This window comes from Saccopteryx leptura, chromosome 7 (genome assembly GCF_036850995.1).
Source record: "Saccopteryx leptura isolate mSacLep1 chromosome 7, mSacLep1_pri_phased_curated, whole genome shotgun sequence".
Taxonomy (NCBI): Eukaryota; Metazoa; Chordata; class Mammalia; order Chiroptera; family Emballonuridae; genus Saccopteryx; species Saccopteryx leptura.
The window spans coordinates 92,783,653-92,809,193 of record NC_089509.1 but is presented as its reverse complement, the minus strand read 5'-3'; the positions used below and the strand labels follow the sequence as shown (position 1 = coordinate 92,809,193).

Sequence of the window (25,541 nt, the reverse complement as noted above, 5' to 3'; positions counted from 1 at the left end):
AAACCAAAAAACTGCAAGGATGGTCTTAGAAACTCCTCCTGGTTAATATGACATCTCAAAGAGCACTAGACAATTTTTCAACCTTCCTGTAATAAACATGTGCATATAAAATCTAACGGAGAAAAGGCTTTTTGGGACTAAGATACTAATGCAACTGGTACAACTTATACATATACCTTTCTAAGTATGTAAAGGAATAGATTAACAGATACTATTTTGGAATAAGGTCTTCTACCTAATAGAGGAGAGACCCCAATGTTTTTATTTATCATCATTTCTTATGGAAAATTACATCAAACTCTATTATTTCCTTTCCCATTTGTTAAAGCTAGTTTAAAAAAAAATTGGAAATAATATACAACTTAGTTTCCAAGGTAAAATAGTAACTACAAGGCCTATATAAAAAATAGCCATTTCCTTTCCCACCTCCACAACAATTATTTATAACTCTATTAGCTGCTTTTTCTGTTGTTTACTTATATATTTCTGAATGAAATATTTATACTCCAATGTCCTGATTTATTTCACTTTAGAAATTAGCTTCCTAATACAGAATCTTAACAACCAACCCCTCTTGCCCCAATACATTCCAATGCACATCACCAGTTTTGGGTTAAATTGATATTTAGTGTATATATTACAACTATGCAAATATTGTGCATAGCTGTGCCACTATGATTACATTTTATTTCTTGCCCCCACTTTTTTATTTTTTGTTTCATTTTCTTGTTATCATCAAAAACGTTACCTACAACTCTTCTCCTGTATTCAAAAACATCAGTTAATTTATCATATCATTTCGTTCCTGGAGATATCCTTATCATTTCTTTTCAACCTCCTGTTAGGCCTGATGCACACCTGCCAGTCAGCCTGGGAACTCCCTCAGCCCCTCCTTCTAGATGGATTCTTAGACCGTGTTTTCTCCATTCATGGCCTCACCCTCCCCTTTGCGGGAAGCACACATCCTCTGGTACTTCACTGAAAAAGTGTTCATGGAAGATAAATTTGGTGAGAACTTGCACAAGTGAAAATTTCTTTTCCTATCTTTACACTAGAGTGATCATTTGGATGGGTTGAGAATTCTAGATTAAAAATCATTTTTCTCTTGGCATCATAACAGCATTTTGCACAGTCTTACGGTTTCTACTGTTGCTCTTATGAGTTGGATGTAATTCTAATGTTAGATATGTTCTATCAAATCTATTTTCCCTATTTCATGAAGACTTTAAGAAATTTTATTTATCCCCGTTTTCATAAAATATCATGACATGCATCTGTGTGGATCTTTGTTCATTCGTTGTGCTGGGCACTCTGTTACAACTTTTAATTAAGAATATGCATGGGCCTCAGTTCTGGGAAACTTGTATTATTTCTCTGACAGTTCCCTCCTTTCTGTTTCTCTCTAAAAACTGAGCTCTTCTACCAGAATATAAAAGATAAGGTTGCCTGGCTATATGAGGTATAGAACAGATCAGAGGTACTATATAAATAGACTCCATGTAGACTTTCAACCAACCTTTCTGTTTTCATGTGCCTTTGATTCCTGAGCCTTTCTGGGTGAAGTGACATGAGCGGGCTGGCTTCTTCCAGGTTCACCCAGAAGAACTTAGATGAGCAGGAAAAGCAAAAACCTCGGACAGTAACCCTTCATCCGTTTGCTTTCTCTCTCCCACAATTTTATGGATATCTCTCCTATGCTGTCTTTTCTTCTCTTGCCTTTTCTCCCCTTTTTAATTTCTTAACCACTACTGGAGTGGGTTATAGAAGGAAATAGGTATTGATAAATATAAGCATTGAATGCACACTGTTTAACCAGCAGCTTCCATATTTATTTTCTTAGAGTATACTAAACAGAGTTTGACATTTTATTGATAATTTACAGTCACCTGATGACTGCTTATTATGCTGTATTACAAGAGTCTATGTAAAGTGACTAATGCCATTTATCCACACACGAAATGACCACTCCCAGCCAAATGAATCTGTTTCCTCTCAAAACTATAATACAAATTCTTCAATGTTGGTTGTCTAAATGTAATATTATAATCTTGTTAGTATTTTATAAAAGGTTGCTCTTCAGTTCTCAAAAAACAACCTTGTATATAAATATTGACTTGTATATAATATGTCAAGTTCTATTTGCATATTAAACTCTGAGACTTTTAAGGACAAATGATATCACACATCTCAGCAATTTGAAAATCCAGGTCAATAGCCTGACCAGGTAGTGGCACAGTGGATAGAGCATCGGACTGGGATGCAGAGGATCCAGGTTCAAAACCCCAAGGTCGCCAGCTTGAGCACAGGCTCACCAGCTTGAGTGTGGGGTCACTGGCTTGAGCATGGGATCATAGATGTGACCCCATGGTTGTTGGCTTGAAGCCCAAGGTCGTTGGCTTGAGCAACGGGTCACTCGTTCTGCTATAGCCCCCAGATCAAGGTACATATGAGAAAGCAATCGATGAACAACTAACGTGCCACAACAAAGAGTTGATGCTTCTCATCGCTCTCCCTTCCTGTCTGTCTATCCCTGTCTGTCCCCTCTCTTTGTCTGTTTCTCTAGCCAAAAATAAATAAATAAATAAATAAATAAATAGGAAAGAAATAAAGAAAAAGAAAATCCAGGTCAATATTCTGCAATTAAACTTCAGATTCTTCACATGATTCTTAAAACAGTCATAGGTAAATGTAAATTCCACCAAACTGGTTATTTTACACTTTGTACCATACCAAAAGGCTATCTTTAGTCAGGTGATTATTGGAAGTGCATAGCAAACACTGTCATATTTACTTGACCTTTCTAAGAAAAAATGTATTTCCAGGTACTCTTAAAAATATTCATTTTTTTTTCCCAGAAAATATTTCCAAGTCCTTTCTTAGATTTTAGTTTTATTAACTCATATAAGAAACTGAAGGTTGATGCTCTCTCAGTAGAAAAGTCATTGCTATCTGTTTTAATTAAAGCAGGCTATTATCTGAAGGGAACTGTTTTAGTTCCCTCTATATTTGAATGTGGAGCACCATATTTTCTAAACCTCGGACAAGACTTGAAGTAATGTGCAATCCCTGATGTGTATCATAATTAAAAACAAGTGTTAATATCCAATTGTACAGTTAGTTATATGAAGCACTATAAGGCATCTGATGGGTTCTAATTCAGTATTAGTACTAGTAGTTTTAGAGGACTTTCTGAGTTACTAATTATTAAATTTATCCCAAATTTTAAAGAAAGCATTACCAGAAAAATAATATTTGGCAACTCTCCGGATCTATGCATTATTTTGTAAATACCCACTGCAAACTAACATCCTGAGGTATTTTGTATTAAATAAATCCCAACTGAAAAGAGGCATTTCCTCTTGGGTAATGAGGATAACAGCAGTTATCCTCTTGGGTAATGGGGATAACAGGCAAAAAGGCCACTTCCAGAGGGCTTCGTTAACAGTGACACTGAGCAGTTAGCTCCAGGGATGCCATCCACACAACGACCAGCCATCTGGAACGCCCACTATCTCACAGTAACTATTCTCTCCATGCACAGATAGAAAGACGGTCACGAAATGTTAAAGGGCTCTGCCAATGACAGCAAAAGCCAGAAATGAACCCCACATCTTCAGGCTTTCAAATTAGTGTTTCTCCAGTTGGGAAGGCCTTGGAGAGCTCAAGAGTGCTGGCCAGTGAATTCGAGATCATCACTTATGAGTGGGACACAGATTTGTGACTAGGCAAAGAGCAGACAGGAGAACCAAAAAAGGTTCATTTGGCATACAACACAAGTCTATGTGGGACCCCAGGGGCATTCTGGGATTCAAAACTGTCAGTAAGTTAGTTAAATTCAACAACAATGGGCATCTAATAAGTGAAAATTATTGGCTAGTCAAGGGAACTTAAATATCCTAGTAAGTATGCTCCCCAACTTTCTCAGCCTACCACTTCCACCATAGCTAAACACCCCACAGTCAAATAATGCTCAAATAATGGCAACTGAGCTCCACGAGGTTGCCAAGCTAAGAAGTTCAATGGAAACCACCAGGCCACTCCTGAAAATGATGAAAACACTTGTGAAGCCACACACATCCTTTAAACTATTTCCTAATCAAGAGGTGGCTGAGGGTAACAATTTTGTGAGCCTAGTGATAATGCAGAAGGAAAAAAATATTTGGTTCCCTGGTATTATTGAGCAAATGACAGGAATGGTTTTTATCTTACTCACTTTAAATACAACCTATTGTATCGGAAATAGAACCTATCGTTTTAATTTATTTTAAAGTTGTCACACCTGTGTGTCTGCTTCAGTAAAGTTCTATCACACAGTTCTTATAATCTTTGTTGTTTAAGAAACCCTCATAAATTTGGTCGTTCAAGGTGACCAAGCACTGACTGTTTTCAATCAACTCCTGAATATGTAGATAAATGTTTGAAAAGAAACTACATCAGTATATGAAACTCACAAATGTGTATATTTTGATATCCCAGGTTTTAAAATAAAAGATAACACTATATTCACTATTCTACAGATGTATCTTTAAATACTTCAAACTTATCAACCGGCAGGGTATATCAATCCATTGAATAAATCAATGGACTGGTAGCAAAAGAAAAAAGATATCTGTAACTGGACATGTATACCCGGAATTTGAATACTTCAGAATAAGAAAAAATATATACATAATCAGAGAATTTGTGACACCCAAAACCAATTTAATTACCATATTTCCCCATGTATAAGATACTCCCATGTATAAGATGTACCTTAATTTTGGGGTCCGAAATTTGAAAAAAAATGTACTACATACAGTTGTGGTACTCAAGTTTTATTCATCATAAAATTCCTACAACTCCTCATCACTGTCAAAAATCCCATCCATCAACTTGTCCTCATCTGTGTCTGATGATGAATCACTGTCTTCATATATTGCTTCGTCCTCAGTTCCTTCTATGGCATTTGAAATGCCACACTTCTACAACCACTGTATAAGACACACCCAGTTCTTAGACCCCAAATTTCTCCAAAAAAGGTACGTCTTATACATGGGGAAATACAGTATTTACCTTTATTAAACTCAATGTTGGGGGTAGGGGGGGAGATGTTTGAGTATTAGAACAGTTTGGCTGTACCAATGCAATATTAATTTTTAATAGCCACTCAAAACTATACTATTCAAACTTAAAATAGCTTTATGAGGAGCTCGTATCGTCTGTTCTCTTGATTTCATAGGGATTTTTGAAACTTCCCAGCTGGGAGCCACTCTCACTGAGCTCATTCCTTCTGACAACAATCTCTGGCAAGACTTCTCTGAAGAAGGGACCTGAAGCCGAGCCACGGTGAGGGTTTGATAAGGAAAGCGCCAAAACCACTGAAGGAGGGTGATGTGATACAGCGATAAAGAAAAGAACAAAGGCAGGGGTTTCATCCACTTGGTTCACTGATATAGACCTAGCACCCAGAACAGTGACTAGATCACAGTAAGAGAAATGAATACTATTTAATTAATGAATAAGAATGGCTTCTTCATGAGCCTAAGTGGCAAGACCAATCTTAAAAGAGCAGAGGATTTCATGTTTTTGTGAAGGTAGGTAGATAAATCTCCATTCCTCACATGAGGGGTTTTTCCTTTAAGTATAAGTGACAAACCGTAAAAGTCACTTTTTTAGAGTACAATTAGTGGTTTTCAGTATATTCAGAGTGTTGTGAAACCATCACCCTATTTAATTCCAGAATATGTTCATCACCTGACAAGGAAATGCCCATTTCTCCTGTCCACCACCACCACTCAAGCCCCAGGCAACCACTAATCTACCTTGGTCTCTATGGATTTGCTTATTCGGCACATTTCAAATAAATGCAATCCTAATGTGTGGTCCTTTGTGACTGGTTTCTTTCACTTAGCATAATGTCTACAAGATTGATCCATGGTGTAGTATGAGTCAGTACTTCATTCTTTTTCATGGCTGAATAATATTTCTTTGTGTGAATATGCCACATTTAGTTTATGTATTCATCAAATTATGGACATTTCAGTTGTTTCCAATTTTCTTCTATTATAAATAGTGCTGCTATGTACACCCATGTAGAAGTTTTTTTGGATATATGTTTTCAATCCACCTGGATATATACCTAGGTTTAGAATTGCTGGGTCATAAGGTAACCCTATGCTTAACATTCTGAGGAATTGCCTAACGATTTTCCAAAGCAGCTATAGCACTTGACATTTCCACCAACAGTGCATGAGGGGTCCCATTTTCCATATTCTTACTAACACTTGTTATTGTCCATCCTGTTTTATTATAGCCATCCTAGGGGGTGTGAAGAGGCACTCACTTAAGTTTTCCACCAAAGGAGAGAATGACAGAGGACTGAAACAGAGATCAAAAAACTATCACCTTTGTTTTTGACAGCACTACACAGGAGGAGAGGATTAACTAAGACTCCAATAGACCTGCTAGTGCTACATCCCTGAGTTTGCCAGACTTCCCCATCCAGGCACAGACAACATGGGGCAACCAACTCTTCCCACTCTCTCCCCCCCCACACACACACACAGGTTGCCACTGTACAACTAAGAGCATGAAAAAGTAGAGGGAATATGTTCTCTCTATAGGGAGGTGTATCTCACAAAAGAAAGAGAAGGAGAAACCACACAGCCATGCCCAACGCTTCCCCACCAGCTCAGTCACTCTTCTCTCCCTGGGCTGGAGTGAGCTAGGAAACAGGGAAAAGGATATTTTCCTCTTTATGACAAAGAGGAGCAAGGCAGAGGGAAGGAGGAGAGGAAGCACTGCATCTATCTATTCAATCTCACACTGCTGACTAGGTAGTAGTTCTTTGTATAAGCAGAAGAGAATCCAAAGTATTAGCAAGCATGTAAAGTTAACGGTTTCAAGGGATTTAATAGAAATATATTACATTTGAAGAATTATTTTATATTGTCATACTGATGCTTAATTCTTTTATATGAACTGAAATACTAAAAACTAACTTACTTTTAATACATTCATTAACAAAGTCAATCAACACAAATCAACAAGTTTGTTTACTGTATATTGCGTGCAAAGTATTGTGCTAGAAATTCTAACAAAAGCTATTTCTGTTGGGTGCAGAACAAAGGTCTTCCATATGTGTTTACTGATTACCTGGCACCCAGGTTACGTTACCTATTTAACTGGTTGACCTCTCCAGTTCCTATATTTGCTTCCCAGGAAAGAAGCCCTCCTTACCCTCTTTCATCCAATAAGAGTATAAGTCTAAGACATGGCATCTTCTTAGCTAAAAGTGGGAGCCAGGTCGGGGCTAAGTGGTGATAAAGTGGGAAAACCCAGACAAGCTTCTTCAAAGTGTGGGCTCATCATTTGGTTTAAAACTAATTCCCAGGAAATTTTAAATATCCACATTTATATTTAACTGCAAAGCCAAACATTATAAATAAATCTGTTTCTCTCTGGTCATGTGAATAATAGTGTGTGTGTGTGTGTGTGTGTGTGTGTGTGTGTGTGTGTGTCTAAATAGTTTGAGATCTTTGGAGGAAAGTTTGTACAAAACAAGTTTATTTAAACTAGCCACTTCTTTATGTTAATTTCTGTTACTCTGTACAAAGAGTTTCTTAAACAATATGGAATGCAATGACAAATTTTGAAAACATGTATGTAATAATAGTGAGAATGCAAATTTATACAAACTTTCAGAAAGAAAAAATATATAAAATATATAACAAAAGCCTTAAAATACTATACCAACTCTTTTCCCCCCAAATCCCATGATCAGAATTAATCCAAAAACAATTATCAAAGATGTGTTCAAATGTACCTGAAAAGCCTTTCTTTAGAGTTATTTTTATAGTGAAAGATTGGGAATAATATCAATGTCTATTATTATGGAGTTTTTAAACAAATTATAGCAAATAACTAGGAAAGATTATTATGTATTTTTAAAAATAAAAGTTTAGGACTGGTGGTTGGGTCAGCAGTAGAGCATGGGCCCAGAGCGTGGAAGTTTCAGGTTCAATTCCTGGTAGGGGCACACAGGAGAAGCGACCACCTGCTTCACTACCCCTCCCCCAAGCTTTTCTTTCTTTCTCTCTTTTTCTCTCTCTCTCTCTCCCCACTCCCACAGCCATGGCTCACTCAAATGGTTTGAGCAAATTGGCCCCAATGTTGAGGATGGCTCCGTGTCCTTGCCTCAGGCACTAAAATAGCATGGTTGCTGAACAACAGAGCAGTGGCCTCAAAGGGGCAGAGCATCACCTGGTAGGGGGCTTGCCAGGTGGGGATCGCAGTTGGGGCACATATGGGAGTCTGTCTCTGCCTCCTGCTTTTCACTTAATAATAATAAAAATAAATAAATAAATAAATGTTTAGAAGATTATTTAATATATGCTAAAATGTTTACAATATTGTTAGGTTAAAACATCCTGCTATAAGATAGTGTGCACCATAACATCTCAGATTTGAGGAGTGTATTGTAGGTACAGACACATGAAAAACAGACTGTTACCATTAATTCATTACATATGAAGCGTGTTTGGGTGTATGAGCAGTTTGGAGAAAATGGGTTATAAATAAGAGAAAAGCAATGAACACAAACTGCCATGAAAACCACTTCTGACAGAGTTGAACTAGCCTTTGTTTTCAATTTTAGTTTCAACTGACACTACACTTGACGTGTCTTATTACTGATAAGGCCTCTTTTTTGGGAACCTCAAATGACCTCTGGAGGACAATTAGCTATTCTTCTTTAAAAAAAAAATAAACTTAGTGAGAAGTTTGGATCAGGTTCTGTGGCCTGCAAAGGTGGCTCATTTGCTGAGTCTATAAAGTTCCCATGCAATCTCCTCTACTCCAGACTCATGACTCAGCAGCCGCAGTGCTCCTGGCACTGGCACTGGGACAGGAGCTGTGGCTTGTCCCAATGCCAGCAAGCACTGTTCCCAGCCTTGATTTAGCATTTCTGCTCACTCTCCCCAGCATTTACTTTTAGGGAGATTCAACCAACCCCCACCCCCCCACACCATGCAGCCTAAGGCAATCAATGACAGAGTGGTAAAAATAATATACGGAAAATGGAAAGGTTTGGAACACATCAAATTACAAAGGTGCCCGCTGTTAATTAGACAGTTATAAATCCTGAGCAATGCCATGTCCCCCTGGGCAGTATTTACAATTAAATATTTGTTGTGAGGCTATTGGACTGACAAACCCAGTTCTCTATGCTGCACAACCCAGCAAGCCCACACATGAAAGATCCACTTTTCTGCTGATACTCTAGCAATTTAGAAAAATTGAATCCAATCATTTTCTCCACTTTGGTTTCGTCTCCCGTGCCTGGGGTATCCGTGAACATTGCTTCGGCCCAATGGTACTCTGTGGGTTGTCTACAGATACGAGTCTGGGCGTAGCCATTTGGAGAACTTTTATCCTGACTAGTAGAGATCACTGTGTTCCTTACATACAAATAATCTCTCATTTTAATCTAAACCCACTTGCTCCTTATGGATCCTCTGGGAAGAGAACAAAAGTTAATCTCCAACTGAAAGAAATCAAATACCTAATTACCTTTGTGTTGCAATGCGAATGCGTGCTGCCAGGTTTATTTGCCTTTTCTCTTTCTTCATTTCTTCCTTTGCACAACAGGAATAATAATATTCACCTCACAGAATTGTTGTCAAGATTAAGAGGGAGAGGGTTCCCTAAATCTTCCTTCCCCATCTGTCCTCTGCCCTTCTCGGGCACTTAAAGTCACTTGGATTAAATATTCATTCTAATAACCCATCCAGTCTTATAACTCAGTTTCTATGACCACAGCTTGGATATCTACTCATTGACGGTATTGATATAGAACTATATGACTCTTGCTACCATTCACTTACATAAGATACTGTCTGTATAACCAAAACAATAAACGCTTCCTTATTGGCCTAAATACACAGAATCTCTACTGTTATCTTAAATATCTGTAAGCTTTAATAAATTCCTCCTAAATATAGTTTAAACTTAAAAATATAAGTGTTTTGTACCATTGTATCATTGTATAAGACGACAGATAATTTTAATCAGTAGACATCAAAGCAATGCATTGAACAATCCTACGATCACTTCTATTTCTACTCCAGAATTTCTACAGGCTGTTAACCGTACCTTAGAGTACTGTGGTTTCCCATTTTCATAGTGAATCTCCACATAGTCAGAAGACAGCAAGCCACTACAAAGGAAAGAAAAGAGAGTGATTTCTGCACCTAAGATACTTGGAGGATAATCAGCTCGATAAATAGATGTCAGGGGTATGTACACCACAAACAAATCACTCTAGTCCAAAGGACCAAAAAACAGTTATCATCAAGTCTCAAATGTTATCCAGCAACAAATCATTGTTCAATCTGTGCAAAAACACATGACAGAGATCATTTAAGGGTGAACTTCTTTTGTACACACTAATTCACCATTTGATTGCTACATTAATTAATATAGAACCAAAAAGGCAGGTAGAGGAAGAGACAGGCCCGATAAAATCCCATTATAATGCTCTGAAAAAATTAGAATCTCATAGAACACAATCACTGAGAAAGAGTATAGAACAAAGGCCAGGTAGTAAATCTTGGGGGCTCTTCAGGCCACACGGTCCCGACCGCAACCGCTCAGGGCTGCGCCACAGCACCTGCCACGGGCAACGCGGAAACAAGAGAGCACTGCTGTGTTCCAGCAGTTTCCTCTGTGGGGCCGCGGAAACTTGAATTTTGCATAATTTTCACACAGCATGAAATATTCTTCTTTTTTATTTTTGTTCACCTATTTAAAACGTAAAAAAAACAAACAAACAAAAAAAAACACCATTCTTAGCTCGTGGACTATACAAAAACAGGTACAGCTAGATTTGGCCTGAGGGCCATCAATTTGCCAACTCCTGAAATAAAATAACAGTTCAGTATATAGGTTTTGAAGTCAGACAAAGTGAGATTTAAAGCCTACCTACCTCGCTCAGCCCCTTAACAGTAGAGTGACCATGGGTAAGTTACCTAACTCAGCCTTTATGTGAGTCAGATGGAGACGAGGAAGAACATGAATCTCACAGGACATGGTGAGAGCTAAATGGCAACGCTTACGCAGGGCTCAGCCCAGAACTCAGCACTGAGCGCGCGCTCAGCAATGACACTGAGGCTGCAGCTCTTGAGTTTAACTCAACTTCTTCAAACACATTTCTCTCTATACAATGTGGGACATGCAAAATATGAGCATCTGAAGGTACATTGGACTGTTTTAAAACATTTGGATTCTCGTTTGAACTATGCCACTAAAAATAATAAGTGATAACTCGTGTTTACTGACACTTACTATGCCATAAGCCCTGTTCAAAGGACTGTAAGGGTATGTATTAATGCATATAAACTTAAGGGTAACTGAAGGACAACAGTAGGTTCTTCTGTGAACCAGAACGTGTGTCCTAAATTTAGGTCTCCATTTCTTCCTCTGCAATAGGAAGGGCTGAAGCAGACGATTCCTCAGGTCCCTTCCTGCTCTGACGGTCTGTTTTCTATAATTCTACCTAATTGTAGGCTTTCTTGTTAGGAACCCTTGACACTACTTCCTTAACCACTGTATGGGAAGACTCAATGATTCTGCATCATTTTGAGAGCTGCACCTAATGCAGTTCTAAAATCAGCAATGAGGAGGGTTGAGGCAGGCCCAGAGCCAGTCAGCAGGGTGCTGGGGAGCCACACGTGCATGTCCAGCACGGTAGCCTCTGGGAGCTGAAGGACAGCCTTTACAACACAGAAATAAAGCACATGCCAGCCTGGCCAGGCAGTGGTGCAGTGGATAGAGCGTCAGACTGGGACACGGAAGACTCAGGTTTGAAACCCCAAGGTCACCAGCTTGAGTGCAGGCTCATCTGGTTTGAGCAAGGCTCACCAGCTGGAGCCTGAGGTCTCTGACTTGAACAAGGGGTCAGTTGGTCTGCTATAGCCCCCTGGTCAAAGCACATATGAGAAAGCAATCAATGAACAACTAAGGTGCCGCTACAAAGAACTGATGCTTCTCATCTCTCACCCTTCCTGTCTGTTTGTCCCTATCTGTCTCTCTCTCTTTGTCACAAAAATAAATAAATAAATAAATAAAGCATATGCCTGTGCGTTGGACAGGCCGTTCTAATGAAATTACTAATCAAATGTGTATCTACTGATAATTCTACATTCAAAACTGAATTATGGTACATACTCATTCCCTTTTAAAAAATCTAAATAGTAGTAAAAATACTAAGAATTCTTAACTCCATATACTGGGAATACCTGACAGGGTGCAGAAATTTGCACATCCAGGTAGCAAAGGCAGCTACCAGCACTGTGACAGTACACACACAGGGCCGTGGGTAGGAACATCTCTCTGAGGACCGCTCCGTAAGGCCAGGACACAGAGTTTTCCCTAACTGCATTCTGATTACCTCTCTCTCCGAGTAATTCATTATTTTCAAACTTCTCAACCACACAATCAGTGGAGCATGTCTACGCATTGCAAATAAAAGTTATTTTAGACTACTCCTTTTGCTTGTAATTACAAAGACAGATAGTATCCTAACCATTAATTGACAGATCTGATAAAGGTCACTTTAATTATCCTATTTCTCCTTTTGAAAGGGCCTCTCCCTTCCTTCCCTCAATTTACATACCTATTTCTAATATCTACTGCCTTTGGGAATACTAATGAAGAAAAATAGCCACTTTTCTGGGAGCCTGTGACAGACCCGGAGAAGCATAAAATAAGACCACGTGCTCCCCACTGCCACGTTACCCACTTCCCCACCTCCTATAAATAGCACACATCCCCACTCACTCCATTTTTTCCTCTTGACTGACCACAGCAATCCTCCCTAAAAACTGTTCCTTTCACTCCTCACCACCTACCCAACACTCGCATGCAGCCCAGCACACAGTAAGCCTATCAACATCTACTGCTTGAGCAAATGTCTACCGACATCTACTTGATGCCGGGCTCACATGGGGAAGGGTGAATGACTGCTAGTGTTTTGGAAAATAACCTGAATCCCTTACTTGAAGGAAAGAACCATGTTCTTTCTTTTAGGTAATCCTGTCCTGTGAAAGGTTGTGAGTGGGATAATCAATGTTGTTCAGAATGAGACAACATAGATAACAGGACCTGGGTCTATAAGGAAGACCACTAGAAAAAGACATACACTGGACCACAAGTAAGCCATCTGTTCTACGCGAGTGAAAAATCACGTACTTCCTTGTAAAAAATAGTTGAACTACAGGTCTCTAGATCTTCCAGTTCTTAAATAACATGCAGTGGGTTGCTGGGAGCAGAACAAGTTCTTCTGAAGGGACCTAGAGGCCAACAGGGCATTCCTTCACCAGCAGAGCACGGGGAAAAACTAGAAGAGTGGCAAGCACCAAGCTTTAACAACTGGGTGGCTGTACAATCTACCATCCAAATCAGGCCATTGCTGGGAGGAAAAAGAAGTATGTTAATAATTACAGTATGCCAGAGCAACAGACATAAATCAGGAAGGACTGCCCTGGGAAAAGCAAGACACAAGGTTACCCTACATAAAGGTCAAATTCAAGGCACACACATCAAGTTATACATGGGAGGACAGGCTGGACTGTGGGTGAAAAATACCCCAAAGCTGAGATGCTACTAAACAAGCAGTCTGAGAGTATGTCTCCATTAGCAGCTGTTTTTGGGTTCTGTGACTGTTTTTACATGGCCGCTGTTTTAAGACAACCTTGAGTAGGCACCTTCAGTCCTCTCCCTCAGCACAATACATCAGGAGGTAGATATTGGGAGAGGAGTCTGCAGTCTGAGATGTGGATACTATGGGGCGATGAGTCCACAATCACTCTCATACCCTGAACTTGTCAGGTCTTGACCAGCCACACTCCATGCCACGCAATGCCTTTGTTCTGAAGTAAACAGGAGCACAACTATCCTAATTCAATTCTCAGTGGTAAAACACATAAATTAGTTTCCATATGTATTCCAACTGGAATTGGAACAGGAGTTGATACTTATGTGAACAAAGAATGAAAAACTATGCGTAGAACAGAAGGGGTGCGACTAATAGACATTTTCATAATTCATTCATCTAATTATCTTTTGTTTCACAGTGTTTAACTTCTCAATGTTGGGAACCCTGATTGACCCAAATGGCCCTTAACATGTCACCCGGGAAGTCTCCTGCCATCCTCCACACCAGGCCTCACAGTCGTTCACTTAATGACAACAAATGCTGTTTACCGTCGCTGTCCTCAACTTTGTGAAGCTTCAAGCATAACACCATTATGTAACGAAGCCCCTGCCTGCCCCCTCTTTACACTACAAGCTTCTCTTTTTTCTTCTTAATAACATAAATATTTTTAACTTATTAAATATTTACTCTAAGTTGTAATGAAGAGAGACACAGAATTTAAACTCAGTACATTCAAATGAGCATAAACCTATAACCTTACGATAATCCTTCTGCCCTTAACACTGTTCTCCTTTTCGAAAACAATAGACTTACAAAGTAAAATGATTCTTCCATCACCACTTCTTTTAAGTTTTAAGAAAAAGTTAAGACTCATCCCACCTAAACACATTTTAATACCAAAAGCTGTTTCAGCTGGAAAATATATACTCCTTGGATATAAACAATGCAGTAAGACTTTGAAGCTGTGTTAAATATTGTAGACATTGAGAGGCTGGGATTTAGGAGTGTAGAAATGATCATGTTAAGTGAGTGCAGAGAATTACAGGTTGAAGCGAGGCTTTGTGTGAAGTCAAACAAAGATGGCCTGCCGGGCAAGGGCTGGGGAATGTGGGCACACTGCACAGGAACAGAGCTGCAGGTGAAGAACACTCCACGCACAAGCAGGATGTAGGGCTGTAAGCTTCTTTAAGGATCACAATGGGAATTTAATGATTCTAAAGCACATTAGAGGTTGCAGCAAAAATTGTAATGTGTAGGTACTCCTGAACCTCATAGGTGACGGTCTCATGCGCCGTAATACAGTTAAGAACACTCTAATGTAGTAAGAACAGGAAACATAGGCGGGCTGCAAATTAATAGATAGGGAAGTAGAGAAAGAAGTTAGGGAAGAAATACGGGATAAACTTGAGAAGATATGAAAGCTGAGCATCCCCACTCAAGCTGGCTTGGTTAGCCAATTAGAATAGCTAATTAAGAGTTCCCTTCTGAAAAGATGACATCAATAGAAACACCTTTAATTAAATGAAAATGAAAGATGTTTAATTTCTCCTCTCCAACTTTTGTACCAGAACATATGAAGTGCCTAATGCATTCTGAGTGTGGCTGCCAGCATCCCTGCAAGTGCACCAGTTAATTTTGAAATCCCTCTACAATAGAATTGTAGTTACTCTCACAGAGGTGGTTTTATCCCCATGTGTCATGAAACAAAGACTTTAAACACAAAGAAAACTGCATCCAAATAAAGATGGCGTGCCTTTTGAACAGTTATACATAACTGAAACGTGTTGATGCACACATCTCAAGTAAAAAATATTATTGCTTGTCAAATACTGCTAATCCAGGATATTTTCTGATCTACCCAATGTTTACACAATTATTAAACCAGGCACTGCAGATAGTCAAACTATAGGGAATGGCTACATATCCATTACTATCAACCTTGCCTTCTGATTACTTTGTCCAGAGAAACAACTCTCCTCCAACTCCAGTTTGTACCACAGCCTACGACAAGAACTGCACACTTCTTCCATTTTTTGTATACATAGAAAAATTACGTATTTGTTTACACAGTATTCATTCTTTTCAGATATGCATGAAATGCTTACGAGAATATAAAGGAAATCAATAGGGAAAGTATCAGAAATAAGAAGTTAAGTAAGGTGACTGATTATAAGATAAATATGCCCCCAAAAAGTGAATATTTATGCATATACACTATAATGTTAATGTAATCCCAAACAAAAACCAAGAAAGTTTTGAACTTGGTAAAATTATCCTAAAATCTATCTTAAAGAATAAATGTTTGTGACTATTCAAACATGTTTAAAAAGAATAACAATAGGATCTTATATACTACTATAGTAACCAAGATACAGAGAGCACTGGTCTAATAAGAGAGTCAGTGCAAATGGCAAAATAGAAAGTCGAGAAGAGATTCAAGTTCACATCAAAAATGTAGAATATAAAAATAGTGTAATTTTATATTGGTAGAAAAAAATAAAGACAGAATAAATATGTTTGAAACAAGTGACTAGACATTTTGGGAAGGTTAGATCTTTACATCATCTCTTACACCAAACTAATGATGTGCTCATTAAAGGTATGCATGTTTAAAAGTAAAGCCATAAATTTACTACAAAAATATAGCTGAATGTTAAGGGGGCACCATTTTAAACCCAGAAATCATTTTTTTTAAAGATTACTATAAAAATTTCTTCAATTTCCTTAAGTAAAAAAAAAAATACCATAAACAAAATTGCAAGACGCATGAAGAGAAAACATTTACAAAATATAGGAAAACACAAAGGGTTTCTATCCTTAACATAAGAAGCCAAAAACAAGAAAAAAACAAACAACCCAACAGAAAGGGGGCATGGGACATGGGCAGGCGATTTACAAAACACAATGAACAGAATGCAATTCACAGAAAAAAGAAAAGAAATGCTAATGGTCATCAATCACATACAAATCTACAATTGCATTAAAATAAAAGACCTGTGAATTAAAACAGCCATGAGGGACCACTTCTCCCCATCAGGTAGGAAAATAAAAATGAGTAACAGTCGCCAGAGCTGGCAAGAATGGAGAAAAAACTGGCACTGCACACAGCACTACTGGGAGCATGAATTAATGTGCCTTTCTAGAGGGCAATTTAGCAACAGCCATCAAAAGCGCTGAAAGCACGCTCACCCTTTAAATCCATAAGTTTTTATAATCTTAAAAGTGCTACTTCTAAAGGTTTCCTGAGGAAATAATTAGGCAAGAACAAATACACACGCACACGGCTATTCGCTGCAAATGATGTAGATATGCTTTCAGAGACTCTTGGAAAGATGGGAGAGATGTTCACATTGTTCAATGAAAGAAACAAATGGGAAAATATTATAAAATTATGTTTAAAAACTTTTTTAAAATATGTTTATATGTATATGGTCACATATAGAAAACACCTGTGGAGACATACACCCAAATATAATAGTGGGCTGTTGCTTCCTGTAAAAACGTCAGTAGTTTTTATTTTCTTTTGTTTACCCATAATTCCTATAAAGTTTTTACAAGAAATATATATATTATCTATTAAAATAAGAAACTACAAGTTCTGCTGGAGAAAGGAAGAGAAACATAGCTCCTTCAGGAAGGGAATGAATTAATGACTAATTTCAGGGCCAGCAAAGGAAACGAGCCCCAGACATTGACAATGCCACCATCAAACACAGAGAGCAGTGCCCAGGCCACTGCCTCTGCCCCCTCAACTCAGCGCCACCGACATTCCCTGAACACCCAAAGGAGATCGGGGTGACAGCAGGAAGAGAAAAACAGCCTTAAGGTGATGATAAGCTCATAATTAAAATAAAACCGGCAGCACATACCCTAATATCATAACAAAGCATCAAGCTGCTCCAAAGGGAAAATTCCCTTCCACCAAGATGAACAGGAACTTTTCAGAGAGAAAGCAGGGCCCGGACAGGTTCATAACAAAATATGGGCAGGAAAATACAGGCAGGGAGGAGCAGTCCATATAGATGGGGGCGAGGGTGTGCAACTACACGAGACAGGAAAAGGCTGAGAGTCACACTCAAAGAGCAGCAAAGTCCAGCTGGGCCAGGGCATCAGTCACAGGGGGGAGAGGGGGTTAAGAGGCAGTTTGGGGACCAGACAATACCCGCAGGTTTAAGCAAGGAGTTGGAACTTGGAAAGCAGAGGGCACTCGGGGGCCAGGACTCAGAACTTGGACGGACAAGCACAGCTCTCCTCTTGATAAGAGCTGAGAGCACAAGCACTCTGTCCCCAGAAACTGCAGAGACCTGAGGGCCTGGAAAGCGCTGAACACCAAGTTCTTTTAGTGGGTCAATTAGAGCCATCTGCAAAGTAATTAATGTTAGCAGCAGGAAAGAGGGGCAAGAGACCAGCACCGGCGCTAAGAAAAGGCCTTCCCACTTATAAAAACCTGTAGCTTTAACTCTTTTTCACTCATTCAATTAATAGCTGAAGACTGACTGAGAGGAGAGAAAAAATACAGCAGATAAGGGTCAAAGATAAAAGATTGCTTCATATTTACGTCAATGTTTAATTTCTTTAAGTAGTTTTATTGTAAATTAGAGAGATTTGTCCTAAAACTTGTTATGCAAATGAACTTTGCAATTTTATGCTGTTTTAGTAAAGACTAAGATGTTTATAGAACAACCACAATTGTCCTTTGTGAGCTCTTTCCTCTCTTTTTACCCTACCAAGGTGTCTAGCCCTTTCTTTTTCTTGTGTTGCCACAATCTGAGCTTTCGTGGTATCTGCTGGTTGAACTGAGACCCACGTGATCTGCAGGGCAAGTCCCACAAGAAAGACTTAAGACAAGCCTGCACAGCCCTATAAAGAAGGAAGAGTTGTCACCCTAGATTTCTCTGTATTATGCAACAACAGCGCTGCAATTATGGTACATTCTTCATACAGATAGCACAGGGACATTTAGAGATGCTAATCATAGTATTTCCTAACTGTTAAATATGTTTAAGAAAGTATTTCAATGCAGCAATTAGAAACATCTGCAGTGGTATCAAACCAATATGGCAGATAAAAGCACAACGCAGGGGAAAAAAAGGAGAACTTTTTAATGATTTCTTCAAGCAAGTACAAAATACTTATCATTCAAATAGTACTTATTTTTTATAATTACCATTTAGAAAAATAATCCTCAAATGTATCCCACCTTCTGAACATATTTCATGGCATCAGAAAATTATTTACTGAGCCTTTGACTGTTAAAAAAAAAAAAGCGCCATAATTTGTCTAAAGACCAACTAAGTTCTCCATCCAAAGAGAAAATTTTATTCTTCCAAATTAGGTACCATTTTAAAATAATAACAGGCTAACAGACTTCTGAAAATTATAGAATTCATTAAAAACTACCGTTTGTTTGTAGCTTCTCTGGAAAGGTGATTTCTTCCAACTAGTGTGCACTTTCACATTCAATGTCGTTTGTGAGAGCGCCAGCTGGGCCTTTTGTTTTGCTTGCTATTATAGCCTCAGTCATGGAAGGACACCTGAACTAAACAGGCACCCAGAGCTATGAGTTGGTTGAACAAATTGACATAAATTAATGACTAAGTGAGTAACCAGGAATCAAGAGACCCAATTTCTAGCCTTACTCTGACACTGATCATCTCTGAGATCTTGGAGAAGTCTGTAACGTTGTGGAGCAAGTTTTCTTTATTACAAAAATAAGAATGTTGAATTATAGAATCTCTAAAGACACTTCCAACTCTAAAATTGTGAATGTGAGTATGACTGCCATCATCTCCTACCCTAAAAATACACCTGTGCTAAGCTGGAACTTGGGGACTGTTCATGCACACGTCTCAACCATTTGATACATACTTTGTCAAATAATCAACTGCCCCCGTCCTGAGCCAGTGTACTGGCACTTCAGATCAACCCCTTGCAGAGCGGTGCTGAAAGAACAGTTCCATCATGGTCTGCATATACTGTAAGGAGCTGCTTCCTCCTTTCTTTCTGGTTCTATCTATCTCCCTATACCTCAACCAAAAATGAACCACCTCAATTTCTAAGGTTTAAAATAATAAACTCGTGGTACACATTAAAATAATAATGAACAAAAAAACTGTGTCATTAAAAACTAATCTGAGAGCTAACAATAAAGGTCTGCTAAATCTACATTTGTGTTAGTACCAACCTATTTAAGTGGTGCATTGAAAATCAGGTAACACAATTACAAAACCGTTACTCGATTATAATGAAAAGTAAGTCAAAAACTTAAAGTCATACTAACCATTTTTATCATAAAGATACTAAAACCAAGGATAACAGAAAAATAAGCACTAATAACAAGTAGCTTATGATAAGCAAATTTCATGAGATTTGATGTCACTTTGAAAAACATGTATAAAACAGTGATTACAGGTAACCAACTTAATCTATTCCAGTCTCATTATACAACCTGGACATTTTGTGTAATACAACAACTGAATTTTTATCTTTCAAAAGCTACTCAGATTATTAAGTATTTGCACTTGATTTTCTAAATGTATCTTAAAAGTCATCAGCGATCACCTACCTTCTATTTTAATGTATATAAAATACCAGTAATAAAAACCAAATCAGTGGTGATAGAAAAAAGGCAGAACAACAAATTATAAATCAGAATTTTAAGACAATTTCTAAAAATGGGCTTTTCTTCCAGCCTGACAACTTTCATCAAATTGTCTTAAATTTTATGTCTATGTAGACAATCTTATCCATTCACTATTAAAATGCCTTTCAATGTTTGAACCAAAAGCAAAACTTTTATAAGATTCTAGCAGCAGCCAAATCCCAGAGAGACTGACACAGAAAAAAGGAGAAACTATTCTATTTAGGTCCTTTCAGAGAAACTATTTTTAGTTTAATATTAAAACCAGACATTTTCAGAACCCTGGTAGAAATTCTAACAATGTAATCCATAGTGACCAACTCACTGAGTATCAACAGTTAAGTTCCAGGATCATTAGTGGGTAGGACTGGAGATGATTGGAAGGAAAATGATCCTACATCTGTGAGTTAATTCATATACAAGAAAGCCATACGAAGGTTAGTAACTTGCAAACAAGGGTAGAAAATGGAGTGGACTACATTCAGGGAAAAATCCAGAACTTAGTAGTCTGGTAGAGTCAAAACTCTAGGTCAAGAGAATAATCAGGAGTTGAAATGCATATGGAAGATAGAGATCATACCAGCATGTGAACATCAGATAAGCAAATGAGATTCTCCAAACTACCATCCCACAGAAAGGGCAGGTACTGTTATATCTACTGTTCCTGGTATTGTTGCCTACAGAGAGGGGGCATTCTAATATGTTTTGTTGATGATGAGTCAACCATCCAGGAAACTCAAAAGAAACAAAAGACGAGACAAGATGGCACATCACATTCCAGTCTGAGGTACACACAGGAAGCTGAGGGTCCTTCTAGCAGAGCTGAGCCCCTAGGTAAGTAAGGTGGAGCCTGAGATGCAACATGGCAGAGGCGGGAAGAAAATTTTCACATTCGGACTGTTTTCTGTCTCTATCTTACAGATAAGCATCCGTGAAGTCAACCCTAATCCCAAGGAGTCAGCCATACAGTAGGAATGTATGGCTGAAAGAAGCAAGAAGGATGAGAGCAGCTGTGATATTAAGATTACTCCAAGGGCAGTCCTCATTATAATTTCAACACCTACCTACAACTTTATGAAAGAAGGGTATGTGTAATTTCTTAATGGACTACCTATAACAGACAGTAAGACATGGAAATGTTGCTGGTGTAGATCCTCAAAGACCAGGAGTCACTGAGGCAAAGAGAAATTGTGTGCTCTCAAAATGGTACACCAGGCCCTGGCTGGGTAGCTTAGTTGGTTAGAGTGATATTCCAATACACCAACATTGTGGGTCCGATCCCCAGCCAGGGCATATACAAGAATCAACCAATGAATGCATAAATAAGTGAATAATAAGTCATTTCTCTCTCTCGCTAGCTCTAAAATAAATAAATAAATAATTTAAATATATATATTAAAAAAGAAAAATGTCAGATCAAAATAGAAAATGTCTAATTGTTCTGTATAACATCAGACAAGGATGTGTTGGGTGACAGTGCACTGAATATTTTCATTATATACGTTTAAACCTTTCATTTTACCCTAATTCTAATTCTAGTAAGACAGGAAGACCGCTGAACCCTTTTTCGGGACTGTTAATTCTCCTTACAATCCTAAACAAAATTTTCTTCTACAGAATGCAAGGAATAAACATGCTTCCACATCTTCTTGATTTTCTTCTGAAAATTCTGTTATTACTTTTATTACTATTTTTCTTTTTCCCTTTTTCTTGAAAAAAACCTTAACTTTCCTATACAAGCTTTAGCATGAAAAGTCACCAGGGAGGGGTGGGGGTAGAGGAAATATTTATATGTTTGTGGAGAACACATGGAGAGCTCCTAAGACTATAGTAAGGATGTTCTGTTTCTCAGCCTGAACAGTGGAGATATATGAATGCCCGTTTTATCATTCTTCTATAAACTGTAAAAATATATTTCCATTCTTTTATATGTACCTTTCATAATTCAATAAATTAGAAGAAAGGAGTCCAAAATATCTCTAAGTAACAGAAACAGAAGAGCCCAGCACAACTCTGACATTAAAAATGTGGAGACAAATTGAGCCATAAATAGACGGAGGGCAAGGCATCTAGAACGGAGCTAACACCGCTAAGACCAGAGAGGAAGGCGAAAGCATGTGTGGGCGAGTGAAAGCACCGAGAGAACAAAAGGCAAAGGACTGTCTTCTTCTCTAAAAATAGCAGGCTTATTAGGCCATTTTTAGACTGCACTGTTCATGTGGGAGTCCACTGCTATTAAAAGAGTAAAGCTTAGAGAGGGAAAAGTTCTTGGAAGATACCAAAGTATAAAAAAGAAAAGTGCAGAAATGTAACAGACCTGACAGGATCAGAATTATATGTGACTTTATTATCAAAATATTTAACTCTCAAACTAAGAGCTAAAGGAACGAAAGATTAAAGGGGTGAGACAAACAAAATCCTTCCACGCATTGATTTTCCGCGGAGTTACATTAAAACAGGAGAGACGTGGGTCGTGCGAGGTTAACTAAACTTCCCCGGGAGTGCTGTCAGGGCGAGTCACAGCTCTAAAGCAAAATGGCAGGCGATACACTTCATTCTGTGAATACCTCCACTGGAATAATCTACAAACTCAAATTTAATTTTCTTAAAGAAATCCTTGCCTGACCACGTGGTGGCACAGTGGATAGAGTGTGGGCCTGGCATGCTGAGGACCTAGATTTGAAACCCTGAGGTCACTGGCTCGAGCATGGTAAGACCTTTTACAGAGTTCCTATGTTTTCATCAGACAATGCTAGATATTTAGAACTTCCAATCATTTTGAAAAGAATTGTTCTAGTAAGGTTTCCATGTGTGTATGCTCAGAGGGTCAGGTCAGTGTTATAAATTGCTCTAGTTCTATATATAATTTTTAAGATCCTGGGGCCGTGTAATGGTCTATTTGGATGACTAATAATAAAATCAGAGGATATTTTGGAGATGACTAATCATTTAAATACCCACCCTAAACTGCAATCTGAAATCAGGAAAGACTAAGTAATAGCATAATTAAGCTTCTCTCCTTTTTTCTGTGCCTTATAATCATTCTTATAATTCTTAACTAGAAAAGAACTTTAGTTTGTTTATCTTTTAAAAGAATACTAAACAGTTTGTTTAAAAAATCGGAAGGTAATTTTACTTTTTTATTCCATAACCTCAGATAACAAACATGTTGGATATTAGTTCTCTCTAGCTCTTTTTTCTGGACTCTAGGCATTGCTTCACTCTGGAGTTGCTTCCATTTCACCACATGTGTCACTGAAAGAATGATGTAAATACCCCAAATCCTGCATCTCTACCTAGTATTGGTAAACTCAGTAGAAGTGCTTAATTACTAGACCCTCATTATTACCAAGCCATCTTTTCTATAAATCCAAGGCTACTGCCACTGTAACATACCTAAGAGAAATAATTCATAATGGTCCAAATATTTCCAAAGACTGGAAATGTTTCCCTGTCTCTCATTTTCCATCTTTGACTATCATTATTTTTTGTCCATGTTCACATTCTTTACATGGATTATAAATTCCTCATAAATAACAACAAGAGGATAAAAAATAGATTATTAAAAAAAACACTACAGCCTGACCAGGCGGTGGCACAGTGGATAGAGTGTCAGACTGGGATGCAGAGGACCCGGGTTCAAGACCCCGAACTCGCCAGCTTGAGTGCGGGCTCATCTGGTTTGAGGAAAAGCCCACCAGCTTGAACCCAAGGTCGCTGGCTCCAGCAGGGGGTTACTCGGTCTGATGAAGGCCCATGGTCAGGGCACATATGAGAAAGCAATCAATGAACAACTAAGGTGTTGCAACGCGCAATGAAAAACTAATGATTGATGCTTCTCATCTCTCTCCATTCCTGTCTGTCTGTCCCTGTCTATCCCTCTCTCTGACTCACTCTGTCTCTGTAAAAAATAAATTAAAAAAAAAATTAAAAACAAACAAACAAAAAACACTACACATTTCCTATGAAAAGAAATTATCCTAATTTTAAGCTACTAAAAACTAGGAAACTAAACACTGAGAAATCTGAGCCAACACCTATCTCGCCAGAATCTGAACCAGTCAGAGGACCTTTCAGAGATGATGTGAAGGAGATGAAGGAAGAAGGTCAAAGCGTGAACACCTGCTCACCACAGAGAGCTCAGAGGAGGCTCTGCAATAATTTCCATGGAGCCCTTCATGACCCCATTGAGAGATGTGCCTCTCCAAAGGAGAGTTACTGACTGGCGAGGAAGGATGCAAGCAGCACACCCAAACAAGCGGTGGGCCCTGGCGCCTCCCTCCCTCTCAGTGCCCTGCCTTTTTCTCCCCACACGGCTTCAGCAGACAACTTGCTCCATGCACGGAGCCACCATAACTGAAAAGAAATGACCCGGCCTCTTGAGCATAGATACTGAGAAAGAAAAGAAGCCAGGGAGATGAAAGATATACATATATATATCACATCACATGGAAAAAAGGAAATGACCAGATAAATACTTCTCTCTGGTCTCAAAAATTTTATAGAAATGACCTCTTTTTAAAAAAGAGCTCAGAGAAACATCATAAAAAAATAGATTAAGATGAAAAGGAAGCTAGCAAAGCTCCAGAGGAAAAAATGACAAAATGGACATTACAAGCACATATATCAAATTGAAAACAGAATAAGAAAAACCAGTTAGGAATCAATAAAAAAATGACAGTGATGATGGATACAGAAGACAGCATATATACTTATATTGTTGAAATTCCTGAAGAACAGAATAAAACATATGGAAAACAATAGGCAAAAGTAGAACATAAATTTCCTAAAATGAAAGAAAGACTTGAGCCCTGGCCGGATAGCTCAGTTGGTTAAGAGCATCATCCTGAAGCATAGAGGTTGCCGGTTCGATCCCCCGTCAGGGCACACACAGGAGCAGGTTGATGTTCCTGTTTCCGTCTCTCTCTCCCCCTGGCTCTCTGACTCAAGTCAATAAGGAAGGAAGGAAGGAAAGAAGGAAGGGAGGGAACAAATAAGAAAGAGTTGAATTTGTAGCTCAAAGAAGCAAACCATATTCCTGAGAAATTTAGTAAAGCACCATTAACACTAAATAGTGTTATTAATCGGGGGGAAGTTACTGGTAAGGAAAAATCGTATAATCATGTAAAGCAGAAGAAAGAAAACTCTCTAAAGAGGGAAAACTAGCCTGACCACGTGGTGGCGCAGTGAATAGAGCGTCGGACTGCG

General features: G+C 38.5%; 1 protein-coding gene across 3 annotated transcripts in view; it reads right to left on the bottom strand.

Annotated features, from left to right (window-relative positions):
- The window catches only part of ADAM23 (ADAM metallopeptidase domain 23), a 165,556-nt gene that overhangs the window by 69,191 nt on the left and 70,824 nt on the right, over nucleotides 1-25,541 (bottom strand). For all 3 annotated transcript variants that reach the window (XM_066345766.1, XM_066345765.1, XM_066345767.1), the window contains exon 4: nucleotides 10,132-10,195. In XM_066345766.1, the coding sequence (XP_066201863.1) occupies nucleotides 10,132-10,195 (64 nt within the window). The remainder of the gene's footprint in view (nucleotides 1-10,131; nucleotides 10,196-25,541) is intronic.